This window comes from Athene cunicularia, assembly GCF_003259725.1.
Source record: "Athene cunicularia isolate RWA chromosome 5 unlocalized genomic scaffold, athCun1 chr5_part1, whole genome shotgun sequence".
Taxonomy (NCBI): Eukaryota; Metazoa; Chordata; class Aves; order Strigiformes; family Strigidae; genus Athene; species Athene cunicularia.
Genome location: NW_020799101.1, coordinates 6,566,789 through 6,585,559, shown reverse-complemented (window position 1 = coordinate 6,585,559; position 18,771 = coordinate 6,566,789). Strand labels below are relative to the sequence as shown.

Here is an 18,771-nt window from a genome sequence, read left to right as displayed (position 1 = left end):
CGCCTCGGCTGTGCGGCGGCGGGAGCTGTGGGCGTGCGAGAGCCTGGCGCTGCCCCCCTCCCTTTCTGCCCTTCCCTCCGGGTCCCGGGGGTCTCCGTACTCGCCCCCCAGCCCGTCACCTCAGCCCCAGCCTCCCCGTGCGCCGCCTGACCGAGGGGGCACGGCCGGAGGGGCTGCGGGCCGGCGCTCGTCCCCCTCCTCGGGCTTGCCGGGGTGCTGGGTGTGGAGAGGGGCCCGGGCTGGGGAGCGGCGGGCGGGCGGAGAGGCCGGGCTCCCTGCCCGGCTGCAGGCAGGTAGGATCCTGCAGCGAGTTTCACAGCTGTTGCTCTCGGCCCTTCCAAGTGGGCCACGGGGTGGAAGCTGGCAAGTTGCGAGGCGCTGAGGAATGGGGATGGTGCCCTGCCCGAGCTGAGGACGGAGATGAGTATCGGAAACCCCGGTACCTGCGGGTTGCGTTTGGCACCGGGTGACAAACAGACGAAATGGCCCTTACCGACCTCTCCAGATACGTGGCTTGCAGGATCTTTGTTACTTGGAAAGCTGCTGCTGGGAATGGTCAGGGACAAAAGTGCTCGCTTGTATTTTGTGCGAAAGGAAACCACTTCGCATAAATCAACTTTCTGTGCTGCCAGGGGCCTCCCAACCTCACGTTCCTGTACCTAAAATTAACGAACTGACTGCTATTTGAAGGTAGGGGTTTTACAGGAGTTAGAGTGCTGAAAAAATGGTACAATCAGTAAATCTCTCTGCACAGAGGCACTTACATTCTAGTTGCCAAGTTGGGGTGTTTTGCCTTTGTTGGTCCTGTGGCCTGTTGAATGTAGAAAGGTTCCTATTAACAGGTACACCAATACCATAAAAACGGGTTATTTGGAACTCTGCTCTTAAGCTATAAGATCAAAGGGAAAATTAAGGTTCTTTCTTTACTGACCGTTTAATGAAATCATAAACACTTCAGCAAGGAGATTTCAGTAACATTAGCGCCTCAAACTTTATATGTTATCTGCACGAGGAAGCAAAGGTAATTTAACTCACACTTTTATTTTGCCAGTTTCTAGTATTGCTACTTGAAACAAGAGGAGAGTTTGATAATCCTTACAATGCAGGTCCCTAAGCCCAGCCTTCTTTGGCTTTTCTCTGTTGGAATAAGCGCATTCTTACCTTGCAGCTGCTGGATATTGTTGTTCTATGCTCATTCAGTACTAAGAAAGGCTTGTTTGACCTACCTCTTGCAGGTAAATTACCACACTGTCTCTAGCATACAGCTCCGTCTGCTGCTGTTTCTTTTATCATTGCCTCCAGCATTTTAAAGGACTTGAAATATTTGGTCTTTTTTTCCACTGTCTTTTGCAGCTGTTGCAAAGCAGCCTGTAATTTATTTAAATGGTGCCACTGCAGTTTAGTGGGTGGCTGGCTGATTTTTTGAAGGTTTACCCAATCTTCTCTCTGCCCACCCTTGATTCTAAATATAAGCTGTATGGAGTAGTTGTACTTTTAAAAACAGTCTCTGTGTTGCAGTCTGTGGATGCACTTACGAAAAGAAGTCCCTCCTGTATGTTTGTATGTTACATCTTGAGCTCTGGACTTTCAGTCTCTTGATGGGGAATGCAGCATCTTTGTCACATCTATGCATAAGCTGTATAGACTCTGCAAGGAGAGGCTTAATTGTAATGCTGGTTTAATGCAAGGGGCGTTTTTTGAAATAGATTGAGTTCATGGGATAGGTTTCAACTCCCTAGTGTGATTTCAAAATTATTCTCAAATAATATTCTCTCTCTACTCAAGTTTGGAAATGAGAAACAACAGTGTGGACATAGTCTTTTCATAAGACTTTTTTATTTTCTTGCTATGCAATAGTAATGAAATTAATGTTCCTTCATTGAATATTGTGGGAAGGGACAACACTCAAGAGAATCAGAAATTGCGTCCTTCGCTTATGAAACAAATTTGCCTTGGTGCTGGCAGTGAGTGAAGGACTTATTTCAGTAGTTGTAGATTGTTTGGGTTTTTTTAGACTGAGGAATTAAACCCTAATGAAACCCAGCATTGGTATATGTGGACTTCTTACTGAACCTCATCTGAATGACAACTCCCTCACTTAAGGAGACTAATGTATTAATGTAGAAATTGCTCGAGGGAGGTTTTCTTGAGCTAGCAGTAGCTGTATGGCAAGTAGTATCTTGAAAGGTGTGGTTTTTGCCTTGGTTTTGTTACAGTGATTTTTAGTTTGATTTCTTTGTTCTACATGGTAAAACTTTAAAATTTGGACAAGTGTCTTTTCTGTAAAGCTGCAGTACCAGAGTTCAGTGGCTTCCACTGTTCGATACAGTGTCAGTTATCCAGTTTATTCCTATTTCCTGTCTTTTTTAATATCGTTGGTGTGATCTCTGATTTGCAAGAGGAGCTTGGGATATTTCCAAAAAGTTCTTAAAATTGCTACCTTGGGATACATCATCCCCAGCAATCTGGCAGTGGGAGAGGCTGAGGAACAGCTAGAACAATACAGCTGTCTTCTTCACCCACCTACCTCACATTTTTTCTTTGTCTCCTGCTGTAAAACTTGAAGCTTAATGCTCATTTGAAATTGTTAACAAACAAATGATGCGATGAAAATTAATGTGCAACTTTAAAACAAAAAGATGGACGAATTCAAGTAGCTTTGAAGAATCTAGTCTGATCACTTACACGAGAATTTTTTTTTTCTAGCACAAAGCAGTTTGTTCAGACACGGAAGCTTCAGAACTACTTTGCACAGCAATATTTATCAATAGCAGTTTGGTTATTGGCAGAATTTTAGATTTGGGGCTAATTGAATGCTGCTTCTGAAGATGATGTTTTAAAGTTACAGGCATTCTGTCGAATGGGCTACGTGGAACCATTTTTCATACTCCTTTGAAAGATGGCATGAAATGGAGGTGTGTGTGTGTGTGGTTTTTTTCCCTCCACCCTGTTCCTTCCCTCAGGGAATTCACAGCTTTTCCTGCACCATAAATATTGGTATGGCATCCATTACTTCAGTTAATTAGTCATATAGAGGAATTGTTCTGACTAGTTGTGGATGTTGAAATCATGTATTACAGTATGCATTGTTATCTCCCCTCAGCCCCTCTGGTTTTGAGCTTCTAGTGTGACTGACAGTCAGTGCACTATATGTATGAGTACGGTATACTCTGAACTCCACAGGTGAACTTCAGAGTTCAGGGCCTCGGAGAAAAGCAGCAGACACAAGCAATTTCACTTCTCTTTTTTTTCTTTGGTGCTTAGCTAGGACTCTGGGTACCCATCTGAAGAAGAGGTAGTAGAGGTTCAGGCAGCCCTCACAACTTGGGTGAAGGGTGCCTTCACCACTAGAATATGGGCAACTAATTTACTGGTTTTGTAAGCACTGATCTTAAGGGTTTTTTTCCTATTTAGAGTGTGGTTGTAGCACCTCTCGATTTCTGAAGTACTGTTAACTTTCATGTAGATAAAAATGTGTGAAAGTATATAAGTCTAATATCGAGGCTCTGTGTGAGTTTCATCCATGTGCAGTCCACATGTGAGTCTCATCCAAATGCCTGGAAGGGTTCAGTCTTGATTTGAAACATACGCAGGAGCATGAACCATCAAATACGTAAAGCTGTTGAGAGGATAACTTGGCTGCAGCAGTAAATGTTGAATTTCTTCGAAAGCAACCTCTCCCATCCCCTGCCAAAGCCTGAGCAGGAATACTTGACCTTATATCTTTTATTACTTAATGGGTACCGTGTTCTGTTTGGCACTTTCAGATGTTGTCTGCTTCCCTACAGGATCCTGCATCAAGCTGTCTCAATCATTCTAATTTGAAAAACGAAGATGGTTAGGCCCTGGAAGGCATCTAGCCTTGAAGTGCATTATCTGGGATCCTTGGTGCCTGTAGGGAGCTAGATAGCCTGACTGTAGGAAATGTTCATGTCTATTTTTGTTTGGCTGGTAGATCTACAATTGGTCTACCTTCTGTCTTAATACAGCCATCACTACTCTCTGATCAGGATCTTGAGGCTTTGTAATGAAAACATCCTGGATTAGATTACTCCGTGCTCCCTGATAGACTAAACATGCATCCTGTCAGCTTGAATGACAACCCATCGTGGCAGATATACTTAAGCGGGTTAAAGTTAGGCCATTTAGCACTGGAAAAGGTGCTTGTACATAGCTGTACTCAAGGAGCAGTATGTATACTTTTCTCAAGAGAAGATCAGAATTTCACAGATGAAGCATCCGCAAGTGATACACAACAAGCTTTACCTCTGAATAGTTGTTCTTTGCTCCATTGAAACTCCCTTTAAAAAAAAAAAGTGCATGCAAACACGCAGTCCCAAGCAAGACCTGAGGGCAAGGAATAAGAAGTGAAAGCAAGAACTTGTGCCAAAATGTAAAATTCACTTGGTATGGTTATGAGTTATAATGTACACACCTTGTTAGCAGAGGAAGTCAGCATGGAAAAAGTAATGAAGTTGATAGCTATATATTGATGACCTACATAAATGTTTGATGTCTTACTTGCCAGCAGCCTAACTTTCCCAGGTGGAAGGCTCTGCTGATAGCACAAAGCTTCCTTTTTAATACTTGACCAGTTTTCCTTCCCTGCCGTGAGCTTGCTGCTTGCTTACTAACTCTGCTTGTCAGTAGACTCCAGGGATGCTGGGGTAACTGGCATGCCAAACTGTTTCTTATTTTGACAAAACAACCCGCAGTCCTCGTACTCACGAAGCCTTCCCCTGCCTGTTGCAATTGGTGGACAGATGTACTGTGGATCAGAACACAGGGATCCATGTTTCCTCAGTCTTGGGGAAGTAGATGAGGGAATCGTATGCATTTACCTGATCAGTATTGTATTTGCCTTCAAACTTTTTTTGATCAGAAGTGAAAGGTTGAAGTTGGGGAATGGTTTATTATATAAATGATATTCCTTCAGTTTCAGGTTACACAAATGAAAAGAGTAGCTTGCAGGTTTTGTTATGCTGTTTCCTAAAAGATGATAATCCGGTGATGTTTTAGAGTCTGACTTCAGCAATGCTGGGTAGTGACAACTCCAGTTGATTTCAATAGCAGCTGCAGGTGTCACCTCTAAAAAAGAATCAAGGCCTTAATGGTGAGCACTTCAGAACCACTCTTTGAAAAAGGGATTTATTATTGGCATGCTGTGTGTGCCAGCAACTATTTGCAGCTTGCCCAGAATAGAAAGCCTAAAGACTTAAGTTTCATGTAACTATAGAAAATCCGTCTTCTAATTTTAAGCAGAAATTTTCTTTGCACTCTTAATCTTTCATACCTTGATGTCACTAAGTCTAGAATTTCTTAACGTCTTTGAAATAAACATGCCTCAGAGGACAGTATTCCGCTAACTATTTAAGCTTTTATACCTTAAAGTTCTGGGGGGTTTTTGAATGTCACAGAGATGGTCCGATAGTAAAGAACACTTCTATTTATACTCTTTGAAAGCTTCCTTAAATAAACACTTGCTTATTTATTAGAAACACTGAGGGGGAACTCAAAACTTGCAGACAAATAACCTTACCTCCCAGACACTGAGAGTGGTATGCTTAGACACCTCTTGTCAGCTTTCTAATCTTTATTCCAGAAGGTACTCCAGCCAGCCTATCAGTGAAATGCTACACTCCTAGCCACACAGCTGGTGCAGGCATTAAATCTTGGACTGAAAATGGAATAGGTATTAAAGTAGTCAGGATTACTCTTACACTAGAGGATGTGAGCTGAAGAAGAGGGTGAGGTAGAAACAGAGCGTGTTCGTTTCACCACAGTGTGATGGAGGCTTCGTAGTGCTGTCTTTATGCTGTTTGAAGATGTTTCAAACAGTTTTCTTTAAAAAAAAAAAAAAAGTCTGCATATGAAAGGTCTGCTGAAGACATGACTACTTGTAGCTTTAATCTTAAACAATCAGGTTTCTCTTTAGCATAGTTGGTTGGGATAAAACCATAATTGGTTTTGTTTATATCAGACTTGTGATGTTTGGCCTAATTGGACTGTGTTCCCACTGGATTGTAGACTTTGTGAGTGATCCTCTGAAGTTCAAGGAAATCTGTTGGTGTAGCTGTTGAGAAGCTTTGTGTTGTAAAAGCTACCTTCTGTGTTTGATGCTACTACTTGTATTCCTTGTGCAAGCCCAGCTCACTTCGAGTTACTATGAGTTCACTGTTGGACAGCACAAAAGCTGCAAAAAGTTAAGCTTCTGTCAGACCATAAATGATGTGAAACAACTGCATTTTCTGGATGTAAAAAATGCCAAAAATGGGTTAGTACATTTTTAATCTGTTTGTCATTATTCAGTTGCCACAAAGTTGTTCTTGTATGAGAAGGATTGTATTTGAGACAGATGTGCAAGGTAAATGATGATTTGTTTATTTTTGTAATTTTTAAAATTACTTCTGTGCTATCCCTGTGGGCCAGTGGCTGGCTGGCCCTTCTGATGAACAACACCATCAAGTCGCTGTATGTCAGATGAGTGGAATTCATCCTTTCTGTGTAGTCTGTCTCCTTCACTTGTTTTTCCTGTAGGTGTTGCTTTGTGTGAGTGTTGGCTCTGAAATACATGCTATGAACATACTTTAGGAACGACTTTATTAAGTTCATAAAACAGCTATGATTGCATCGTATACTTAGTCATCTGCAGAAGCTTTAAAATTACTGTGTGCCTGAAAGCTTCCCTCCCTCTTCTGAAAACAAGGCCAATGTTTTGTCAACTCTGTGTGGGTCCTATTTGCATTGCTCTAGTTCAGAGCTGCTCAGCCTAATGAGACTAAAAAGCGAGGGTCGCTTTCCTTGCTAGCATGTAATTTTCTTTCCCTTGGTCCTTTCCCGTGCTAGCTGGTAGTAATCCTCTGATCTGGAAAAAGCTTGGGAGCAGCAATTTGGAAGGAGAGAGGTTACTTCAAGGAGCAAGGAATAAGGGTATACTGGCATTGCATCTGGCTCCTTAATGCTCGGCCAGATGCTTACCCAAAGGATAGTTGTTCCTTGCCAGTAACCCCACCATACTCTTCCTCATCAGCACTCTGATAGGCCTTTGGGCTTCCTGCTAGAAAGCTTCTCTGGCTTCTGGTTAGTAGGTGTCTAAAATCGATGGGGTTTTGGCCAGAGAAGACCACTGACAGTACTGTCTGCCATATCCAGTTGGTGGCTTTTGAGCTGCATGTCCAGCTGTCACATGAGCAGGAGGTGGATGTGTAGCCTGACCGCTTTCCCCTGCACCCAGGGCTGGGGAATGAACCACTATGGATGGCAAAGACCATCTGTGCTAGGTCATGTTGGGCACCTGCTGAACTTCTGCCTCCTGTGGGGTGGTGGGACCCTTTTAGAGCTGCTGCCTTCTCTGCTGTACACCCAGGGAGGCAGCTGCAGAGAGCTGTGTGATGTCTCTTGTGTAGATCATCTTGAGCTGGGGAGGAGTGGCCATCTCTGATTTAACTATATAGACTTTTGGTGCCTTTGTGTACTATATATAATCTTTAAGACTGCTATCTTAAGTGGAGACTATCATATTGATATTCTAGATGAGCAATGAAGCTAGACTAGGACTGAACAAATGAGTTTATTTTTCAGTTAATCAGATTCCTTTGTCTTCTTTTTGGACTGATGGCCAGAGTTTTGCTGAAAGATACTAGCATTCAGAAATCCAACCATAGTAGGTATGTTTCAGCATCACCAAACATTTAAATACCATCCATCTCCAAGATAAATGCTTGCTATCTTCCCTGAAATGTCTCTACTGCAGATTTTGATGTTAAGCATATTTCTTGCAATTATATCTGGAAAATGTTTTACTGTTGTTAAGAGTTGGGCTGTAACCTATGCTCATTTATTAAACTTTATTCCCAATGTAATTTTTTAAGACTTGTAGTTAGCCTTTATTTTCTATAAAAAGGAGGAAATTTAAAGACTTATTAATTGCTGGTTTGTATACTAAAGTGTAAAAAACATATTTGATGTGAAGATCTTCTGATAGCAAGTGCTAAGAGACAACTCTCAGCTGAAACACGTAGTAAGCATGGATTTTTATCAGTGATTGAAATGACTGTTTGCTCCTCAACAGCAGTTAGAATGCTATATTAGATGTAAGGGGCAAGGCATTTCAAGGCTAAATGACAATCTTAGTCTTACTTGATTAGAGCTTGCAGAGGTTGCTAAGAAACAGCCTAATAGTCCTTGAGCAACCAATTATATGCCCCTTGGACAGATGCACAGGTGCTCATTCTCTGAAGTTTTTTTTTTTTTAAATCTGAGATAAGACTGAAGTATTAGTACATGAACTGCAATCTGTTTACATCCTGCTTTAGGCTTGACAGTCCTGATTTTTATATATATATCTATATATCTATCTATATCTATATATCTCTTGTTCCCAGCAGGATGTGTTCTGATGTTTTTTGCTCAGTGCATTACTATTTGGTTATTATTACACTTAAATTGTTCCTGCAATGTGTCTTCTGCTTCCAGATAGTCCAGTAGGTCTCTAGTCTCTCCTATGCTTTCTAGTACTCTGAATTTACCAGCTTAAGTAATTTTAAGCATCTAACATTCAAAATGAGTAAATTTTACATTTCTGGACTTTCATTGATGCCATATCCTGCCATTGGTCAAAAATGCTAGTTTCATGTAGAGTTAGCTTTCCTTACTCCTTCTGAAGCAGTTTTGTACGTGCAAACTGTAGTGAAATATTATATGAGCTGGCAGTTAACCTAAAACATCAAATAGGATTCTTTCAGTCTTCCCCTCTCTTCCCCACCCCTATCCACACAGACTGGTGCTTTATTCTGTCAGAAAGTGAGGAAGGGAAGGAAGTGGAGAAACTGAAATATTTAGGCTTGCATACACGCTTAAGATGTTGGTTGTCAAATACTTAGTGCTCCTGCAGTGCTTTCTGATGTTTGCTGTTATACAACCCTGAAGTTATCACAGTTTGGTTTATGGCTTGTAGTCACTTCACAACTCATCCTCTTTAAGAGGTGAGGGCCAAAATGGTTGCTCAAATCTAGATGGTGGCAATTCTTTAGATGTTACTTTCCAGAATTCAGCCTCCCTTTTTCTAATACTGCATGTCCTGGATTTAAACTGTGGACTGTAGAATATAATTGTCACAGGGCTTAGACAGAAGAACAAACTTTTCATATCAACAGATCTTCTCAAGTGGTTCATATCTACTCCTAGATCACCACAAATGTAAGGTAAATAAAATGAGCTCTTGTTGGCAGAATAAGATAGTCTTGAGTTGTGGCAGCTTGCTATCAGTGATACTTTGTCCCTAAGCCCTTAGGATGGATTTTCAAGATTTGGTAGTCTGTAACACTTCAGCTTGCTAAGGAATCTGGAGAAGACAGAGCAGCAGCAGAGTCAGTGGCAAATGAAGTACTAAAGAACTGGAAAAGTATTAATCAGTACACATTCCTGGGTTATGAGTCTAGCTTTGGACTAGCAAAGTTAGTAGTCTCCATGTTTTTTTAATGTTATCTTCCTTTTCCATGGCTTCATTCTGTTCTCCATTGATACTCACCCTTATGAGGAGAACTGTAACATTGGTAGGCACCAGAGATGTAACTAGGGGTCAACGACAAAACAAAATTAAAGACTTGCTGAGATAATCTTCCTTTCATAGCTTCCAGATCAATGTCAATGGGAGGAGAAAGGAAAAAGTAGAGAAGCACTATTAATTCTAGAGTAAATTTACAGGGCAAGTGCCTGCTTTCAGAGGTAGTTCCATGTACTTTGCTACACTCATTACGAAGTTTTCCTTCCAAAGGTGTGCCAGTTTGTGGGTTTTGCCTGATTTGTAATAATATAAAGCTATTTCAGATCCCCTCCAGTTTACATTCATCTGAAAGATATTTGATATTAAAAGTTCTGATGCTGCTTTGTTATGGTGGGATTGATAGTCTTGGTTGTCAATATTCAAATAGGTTCCTTGGAATTGCAGGCTACATATAGTGTTGTGTGATGTGTTTCTTGCTGCTGTAAGCACTTAATTTTTAATAGTAATTAAATATGGTGTAATGGTTGGTGCTGCAAGCATGTAATAAAGTTTTACTGTAGCCACTAAGTACTGTTCAGAAGATTTAGTCCTGCTGCTGGAATATGATACAAGTGTTTATTTCAGGAACATCTTTATAAACTTAGCTTTTTCATAATTAAACACTGGTACTGCCATGTATATTTAACTAAGTGTGCATGTCTGTGTGTAGAATCCCTGTTTAATCCTTTATTCAAGTTCTTTGCATGTGTTGATGTACATGAAAGAACTTGCACCATCTCCTTAGAGTGGTGACTTATTTTTTTGCTTAACTTATTTCTGTAAATTTATGGAGAACAGCAGTGGATATAGCTTTGGTTGACTGCAGTGTCCTGGTTCAGAGAGCTGAGGAGGTTTTAAGAGGAATGTGAGCAGTTATCTAGGAAGTTAAATAAGGTGTTTTCCTTGTTTCTCTGCTAGCCATTTTTAGCATGTGTGGAAATTCAAAACTAAACTGGTGTTCAGTTTGGGGCTGAAATGAAGGACAGTTTAAGTGCATTATACCTCTTTTCTGGATTAGAGACACTTCTGTTAACGAGCCATGAGGAAATCTATAATCTACTTGATAAATCAATTTGAACTTCATGTTTGCCCAAGAGACTGAAATTGTCATGCAATTCATGTAGCAATAAAACCTAGCCATTTGTGTTCCTTACAGTGGAAGGGTCTGTGATGATACCTGTGCTCAGAGCCACTGGTGTTGGAGGAAAACGATGCATCTTGTTTGGAGCTATACAAATGTTTGACCAGTGAGCTGTTGCTGTCACTGTGGGCCAGTGAAGCCTTTGCCTCCTGTGTCCTCTTTCAGTTGTGACTGATGCTGCCCAATCAGCTCTAGAGTTCCTTCTGGGTAGGAGTGAGAGAGTTGAAGAGGATTTAGAAAAACAATTCCCTAATCTCTGCGCTCCCTTAGGAACAGTGGCTGAGTATGGGCCTCTCCTCTTCCTAGGGTAAGATATGTAGGCTCATTAGCTTGAATTGGTTTTGTGGGCATTTACTTTTTCAAAAACAAAGGGAGACTGCAGTGCTATCAACAGCTAAAATTATTTTAAAGGGTTAAGATTAAAACCCTACGCTCTATTCCTGGGAATTTTGCATACATAGAACTTGGAGGCATATCTATTTTTTTCTGTATTTGGGTAGCTTCTTAGTATGCATATTTCCAATACAAAAGAGAGTGCATGCAGGTGTTCTGTGTTTAGAACAATAATTAAAGTATGTTATTACATAGTTAGCTTAATTCCCTCTCGACTTCAAGTTGAAATTATAATGATGCATGGCTTGAAGTGCCCAGAGGACACTAATATCCATGCCACATGGAGTGTGGAGGGGAGGGGAAGAGCAGTATTAATTACTAGTTCATCTTTGAATTCTAAATATTAGCATAAAAGAAGTCTTGCACTAACCATTAATGGGTCTTCATGGTTGTTACATACACTTCAAAAGAGACAATCTAGCTACACTTTCATTAATGCAACAAGAAAGTGTATGTATAATGAACTTAATTTATCTTGGCCTTCTTCCAAAACTTTAGGAAAAGAATAGGATGTGGATACTTGGTTAATATCAAGTTTGTCTGAAACAGTACAAAGGTGGTAACAAGGCTGAGAGCTTCTGCTTAAATCTAATAAAATGATGTTAAGATGGTACCCAACTGTCTGCACAGTATTGTACATATCTCTTCCTAAAAGGCTTTTTTTCTCTGTTCTCTAATTTCATCAATACTTTCTTCTGTTCTTTGCTATTGGATTAACTCAGTGGGTTCCTGGAAGCTAGTGCTAGCTCCAGCTGTGTCAGAGAGGACTGTATCTTAATAGCTGTGAAGTCATGGAAGTATCTAAATATGTAAATAGCTTGTTTATTTCCTTTTATGTAACAATCAACCAAAAAGTCTACTGAAACTTAATTCTCTGACCCTCCATCTAAAGCAGTGTTTTCTGGCAGATTTCTGACTTTTTTTTTTCCTCTCCACTAAAGTTGAATACTAGCAGAGACACATCTGCTGTAATGGCTACTCTTTTCTCTTATATAGAACTTGTGATTGAATCTCAATTTCTAATCTCAAATATCAGCACCTTGTGTTCTCCCTGCATAGGATGGAAGGGAAGGCTGCTATCTGAGCTTCTAGCAGGTTTTCAGGGTCGATGCATGTGGGGTTAACTTCGTTTTCCTTCCTGCTGATTCTGCTCTAGAGCTGTCAAAAAGAGAAGTGAAACCTGATGAGGTTACACCAGGTTCTCCTGTTTGAGAGACAGGCACAATACAAACCATGGCACTTGTTTGACTACCCTTAGGTAAACGAGTAGGATGTTGTCTCCTCTTCTTGTGTGGTTGTAGTATAGCATACCAAATTCTATTGCTTTGGTAGCTGTTATATTTAAAATAGGTTTGTTTTGGTAATTGGCTGGCTTTTCTATCATCTGATTTATTCTGAGGTATAGAAGGAAAGCTTGCTGATGCTATTTTATATCCCAGTTTGCTTTTCAAAAAACCCAGTTGGAACAGCCACATAAATACCTATATCAAAGGATATTTAAAGATCGGTTAACTTTTAATCAGGTTGTGTAAAGGTGTAGTGTATATAATGTTAGGTAAATTAACTAGCAGAGGGGAGCTGTGGCAGTAGGAAAGATGATTAATGCTTCTTCTGAGCACTGGTATTTGCTGGGTGCATTAGGTCTTTCATGTTCTGCACTCATCATGAGTTCTGATCAGCTATTTGAAACAAAGCTAAGTGACCAGCAGGATGTTTTTAGGTGGATTTTACTTTGTGTACATATCATCCTGCTTTATAGTGTTGGTTCCTCCACAGTGGTCATGTATGAACAGAGCGTTGCAGGGCTCATGCAACTGTGGAAGAGCCGGTGGCTGGGAGAAGCTGTCCTTTGAGGCCTGTTTTCCACATGCCTAAGGCTTTCTGTGGGATGCGAGGCCTCTGTCCAGCAGAGCTAAGGATCACCTCTAAGATGCAGGCAAAAATCTACCTTGCTTTTTGCAGATTGGAATGTGTGTTGTGGGGTAGGCTTCTTTTACATAGAAGAAAAGCAGTTTTACTGAGTTGTTGAGTGGTGTCGAGTTTCTGGAAATCTTTTTCTATGACTTGCTAGAGACCTGGAGGAGGTCTTCTGTGGGTACTGACCAAAATATTGAAGGCATTTTTTCCCTACTCAACTGTGTGCGAAAGTTCAAATGAAAAAGCTTACCTGAGATAGCTTTACCTCTATAAGTATGGCTCTAGAAGGCCTGTCATGTCTTAATTCCTGCTTCCACACCCCTTTCCCTTCAAGTCTAAAATGTTTCCTGAGGTCACTAAGAAGTCTGATCTCTGCTCAAATTCTGAATTTGTGTTGGCTGAGCCTATAGCAACTGCCAGGTACGTAGCTACTGAGGGAGATCCAAAGGGCTCAGCGGATATATCTGTTTCCCTTTATCAGGAGTACTCTATCCATGCAGCGTATCTAGGAGCATTGTCTGGAAATCTAGGCAGTTAATCTGGCTTACTCTGAACAGGCTGGGTTTTCTCTCTGCAGTTTGTCTGGGATCTTCAGTAATGGTAGATATTCCTTACAACATTGAAGGTGGGTTTTATGGATAGCAGTGTTGCGCTTGAAGTGGTTCAGTCATTATGGAAACTTCTGCAATAAGTCTGTGATTTTTTTTTTTTTTTTTTTATTCCCTTCCAGCTTTAAAGTTCTGACACTACTTCTTTCTTGTTAGCTGGTATTTCCAGACTGTCACAGATGCTCTTGTCTTTCCAGCTTTTTGTGCCAGTCATGTTAACCAAAGCTTCACCCTTTCTATTCTATTCTATTCTACCCCTAATTCCTCCTGGAGAGTATAGGTGATGTTTTGAAAGCTGTTTTGTTCCTTCTTAGAGACTGGTTCCTCGTGACTGAAAGATCCAGCTTTTAATGGGGGAGGCATTTCTTGCTTGCTCTTCAGCTAGTGTGGAAGAACATGTCTGTCTGTCACTGTGGTACTTGGCTCAGCAACATATATAGACAGTGCAGAATCACTTTCTTAGTGTAGTAAGAGTAACTAGGAATAGCACCAGCCTTCATCTATGTTACGTAGAAGCCAGTAAGGATTGGTTTCGACTACTGGAAATAGAATAGCTGAAGTCTGGAGAGGAATTGCCTTGTTACTTCAGACACCTTTCTGTGTAAAGCTCAGTTTAGTCTTCCCCAAGACATATACTGGTTTTCTTATAGTTAAACCAGGATTTTTATCACAAATGTGCTGACAAATTTTTGTGTGAAAAATTGTTGTAAAATCAGTAAGCTTAATATTTCACTTGACACTTGTCAATCTTCAGCTAGTTAATAAATGATAAAAACTTTCTCTATATTTGCATTTCTCTTATCTTGCCTTGGATGATAGCGTGTTCTGCTTTGTGTCACCTGACTTAATCACTCTTAAAAAGACTGTCTGGATTACCTTTTCCTCAGGGGAAGTTTCAGAAGCCTACAGTCCTCTAAACCTTTATTCCAAATAGTAAGATCTCTCAGGTAATGACTCTAGCTCAGCTTGTCTTTTTCTAATTGGCATTTGTTGCATCTACTGTAGTAGGTACCTGGCTTGCCGTGCATGTGTTGCGTACATGGATTGGTGGTTGTTGCAGTTATTTCATGTGACATTTCAGTATTGGAGAAAGCGAAATCTTGATTAGGTTTTTCAATTGATTTCTTCTGTCATAGCTTTCAAAGAGGAGTTCTGAGGTATAATTATAAATCTAATTTAGAAATTTTTTCCTTCTGGCTTCCCTCTTTTTCTCCTCCAACTTTTTTTGGTCACAATTTTGATTACCCCAGGATAGACACTAATGGCTCAGGCAGATATGCAGATATTCTAAAGTGTAATTTTTATTTTTTTTTCTTATTTAATGTCAGCCATCAGAAAAAGTGGAATACTTGCTTCACAACAGCATCCATACTGCAACCAGAGTTCAGGGAACATAAGAAAATGTTCATGGAAAGCTAAGGGTAAGAATATAGGAAATTTCTTTTTCTTCTTCCAGGCTTTGTTTTCAACCTGGGAACTTCCTGAACTAGTTGTGATTGGTCTCTCTCCTATGTATTTGTGCTAGTCTGCCCTTGGACCCACAAAGTGCTTAAAACCACTTTGCCATTAGGCAACCTGTATAACATTTTGCCAAGCTTTGCATGAAGTGACTTCTTATCTTCTTTTCTTTTGTCTGTGGTTCCTATTAGCTTAATTTGATGCCCTTTAGTTTTTGCCAAGAAAAAGAAAATGGATGATTTATTCCTAACCATCCCGAGGGCCTTTTGTAGCATTACAGACTTCTATTGCATACTCCTATTGTCTGTCTTCCAGGCTGAAGAGTTTTGACCAACACTTTCACTCCTTTCATGGAAGTAACTTGATTCTTTGTTCCTTCTTGTTGCTTTTCTCTGGACCTTTGATTTCTAAGATCCCTCTTTTGCTGGATGCTACTCTTGCTGTCTCTTAGGAGAGGGACAATGGGAGAACCACACTACTTCCCTCCACCTTCAGTTACAGAATCACACAGTGGCATAACACTGAATCTCTTTCTCTGTTTTTCCCCCTGTCCTCTAAGCTCCCTTTCTAGCCAGTGTGCACTTTCCAACTGACTTCTGAATATTCAGTAGTCAAGACATGGATGAGAGTGTGAAGCAGATCTCTTACTGTGATCTGATCAAAGAGCTTGTGTTAAGCTTGTGAAGGGCACTTGCTTAACTAGAAACAAGATGGCTTTGGTGGATTGAAGGAGTAGCTGTTTATGGAACTGCCAAGTCACAAGATGTATTTTGTGAAAACTTGTTTATCAGTAAAAATTGGCATGGAGGAAGAAAGTCACAGGTGTCATTAACTCAGGGTTATAGGAGGCTCCCTGAAAACTAGTTTAGATTCAGCAAGGTTGGAAGTTTAAATGACAAGACTTGAAATACTGTATGCCCATTATGACCAATTGGTACAAACAATTCTTAAAAGATACTGTGGAAAGAGAAAGAAATTGTTAATAAGATTAAGCTGTGTATGTGTTAGCCTAAGAACTGGTTTAAAGACCTCCTAGAATGCCAGTCTTCTAGTCACTAGAATAAAATTGTAGCTACAGATCATTAATTATAATTTTTTTTATGAGCATTAAGCTTCCTTGTCCAGTTGCCAAAAAAAAAAAAATTGTCGCCCTTGATGTATTGATGGGTTTATAAACCCAAACTTTTGTTGAGACCTGTGGTACACAGAGTGCCCGGAGATGGCACAGGCAGAAGACATTTGCAGTGAAACAGCAGTGCTTCAACAAAACTGGTAAATGTGGTAGCCAATAGCATGGATTGGTATTAAACATGAATAGTTTCATTTCTTGCTGGAAAAACTCAAAGGTAAGTTATCACAGGAGTCCTTGTACCTGAGTAGCTAAGCTTTCACTGCTGCCTTTTTTTTTTGGGTTTTCGTTCTGCAAGTATAAGGGAAGTAAATGATTTGGAAGTCAATCCTGTGGTGTTTGTTTAAATTTAAGGGACCACAGTTGACAGCTTGGACTTCAGAGCTGGAACTTAAGTCTCCCTGAGTACAGCAGAGATGTGTGTATGCTGGAATTGGGGGAGGGGGATGGAGTAGGGTGGGGATGAATAGCAGATAGCTATAAAAAGCTGAGGCAGGAGTTACTTCTGTTCCACAGGACTAGCATTGCTGCTATGTGTGTAATGGTGAAAGGCACTGCTTTAAAATGGGGATGGGCTCTTCTAGAACCTTTAGTGTCCTGTGAGCTGAGAGTAGCTAGCAGATCAGCTTTTCTTCAGATGAAGTCCTGAGATGACAACTGCCTGGTCAGATGTCCTGCAGCTTTTCTAAATAAGAAGCTAATGCCTTGCTTCTGGCACTGTGAAAATGGTGAGGTGCATGTTTCTGATTTTTTTTCAAGGATGCTGCTCCTCTGTCTTCAGCAGCTGCCTGACAGGGTGCTGTCAAAGGTCAGGGCCAGTACTGCGGTATTGTGAACAAATACTGTCTGTCAAAACTACTCATTTGTCACAGGGTTGATTGGCTGAGATTTGCTTTGAGTTTGTCTAGAGTGCTAAGTTACAAGAAGCTTATGGAGTCTTTCTTCCAACAGTTTAGTGTCTCATACGTAGATGGATCTCCAGAGGGCTTTCTGTTTGCTTTGTATGTGGTCTGAGGTGACAGCATTAATGTTCTTCCTTGAGGAGCTTTAGTTGGAGACATTGGCCTCCTGTGAGCTACCTGAAAATGGATCATTGTTTCTACAGGTGTTAGCTAAAGCTAGTATGTGACTTCAGATGATTTTTAGAACTCCACAGCTAAAATGTTTGCTGTCCCATGATATATCAAGACCCCCTCACAATAAGAAGCTGCTGTTACAGTCTGCCATTGCAGCAGGATCAGAGTATCTTCAGCCTTCACTTCCAAGGTCTTTCTACAAATCTATTCCCTGGTAATGATCTAGTAGCTTGATCACCTTGGAGGAGAAGCATGTTATGCTCCTGTTTCACAAAGCACTAGGCACTGCCAAGTAGATGTTGTAATACTCCTTTGAGTTCCTCCTTGAAGTTGTTTTATCTTTTAGATGCGTGCAGCTGGTTGTTGGTAGGATTCTTCCAGCTAGTTGCTGGGTAATTTTCTTTAACTAAAGATGAGTCTCTACCTGGGTGTTAAATTTGATATATTAACTCCAAGACTGACTCTACCTGTTGTTTTTATTTGTGCTCCTTTTGCAATGAAATGAGTCTTAATAGTCTAGACATCTAGATTTGCCCCTGCCACCCCCATATGCGTACACACATACACACCCCTCCAGTTTTGACTTTGCTTAGTTTGGGGGAGGAGTGGAATGAAGTGTTCAAACTCATGTAGGTGGAGATATCAGCCTGTTGGCTGTTAATCATGGCAAAAAATACCCCCCCCTCTCCCCTGCTTTTGCAGACTTCCTAAAGATTTTTCAGGTGGGGCTAATACTGTCACACAACAGTAGGACTCCAAAGTTTGTAAACATCATCCTGCTTTTGTGACTGGGCCAAGAGGAGTATAACTTCTGTAATTGCCCTCAAATAGAAAGCTTCAACTTGCTCAACAGCTTTCTGCTATCTGGTGCCGATGTTTGCAGTACTCTAACCTGGCCATCCACAGCACTCCTAACAAAATGGGATTGTTTGTCCCTGGTTTCCAAAGGGAAGGCTTTTGTTTGGGACTCACCAGTGGTGCTTACTTCTGAAATGAAAAATGAGGGTTTCGAGGATGAGCGTCTTTATGATTCTGTGCGATGGAATGGCCTCTACATTCAGCAGACAAGTTTTTGCATGCGGGTGTGGCTGAAGTATGCTTCCAAGTTTCAAAAAAAGTGCCCCCACTCGCCCCTGAAATGGGGAACATTATTCCTTCAGTAAAGGTCACCATTACAGCTTTGTAATGTCTGCTTTTATAAGATGAACTTGCAGGCTTGTTCCATCTGTCTACCCTTAAACCTGTGTTGAAGATGACTCCAGTACCTTCTCAGAATCTATCTTTATTTCTTCCTTACTCCCTTTGCACTTCTGAGTTATTCATGAGGAAGTCGTAAGAACTTGCTGCAGAGCTCCTGGGGAAGGAAATGGAATATGTGTGCCTTGAAGTCAGCTTTTTCCATGGCAAGCAGGCTGCTTGGGGGAGGGGGAGAGGTGCTGAAAGGAGGAGGGGGGGGAGCCCTCAGACCTGTGCTTGCCTCACTTGTCTAGAAGTTTCTTATGAAA

The 18,771-nt window shown here is 40.9% G+C and overlaps 1 protein-coding gene across 1 annotated transcript in view; it reads left to right on the top strand.

Moving 5' to 3' along the window:
* Positions 1–18,771, top strand: part of JAG2 (jagged 2) — a 71,864-nt gene that overhangs the window by 3,924 nt on the left and 49,169 nt on the right. The window contains exon 3 of the mRNA XM_026849213.1: positions 112–293. Within this exon, the coding sequence (XP_026705014.1) occupies positions 112–293 (182 nt within the window). The remainder of the gene's footprint in view (positions 1–111; positions 294–18,771) is intronic.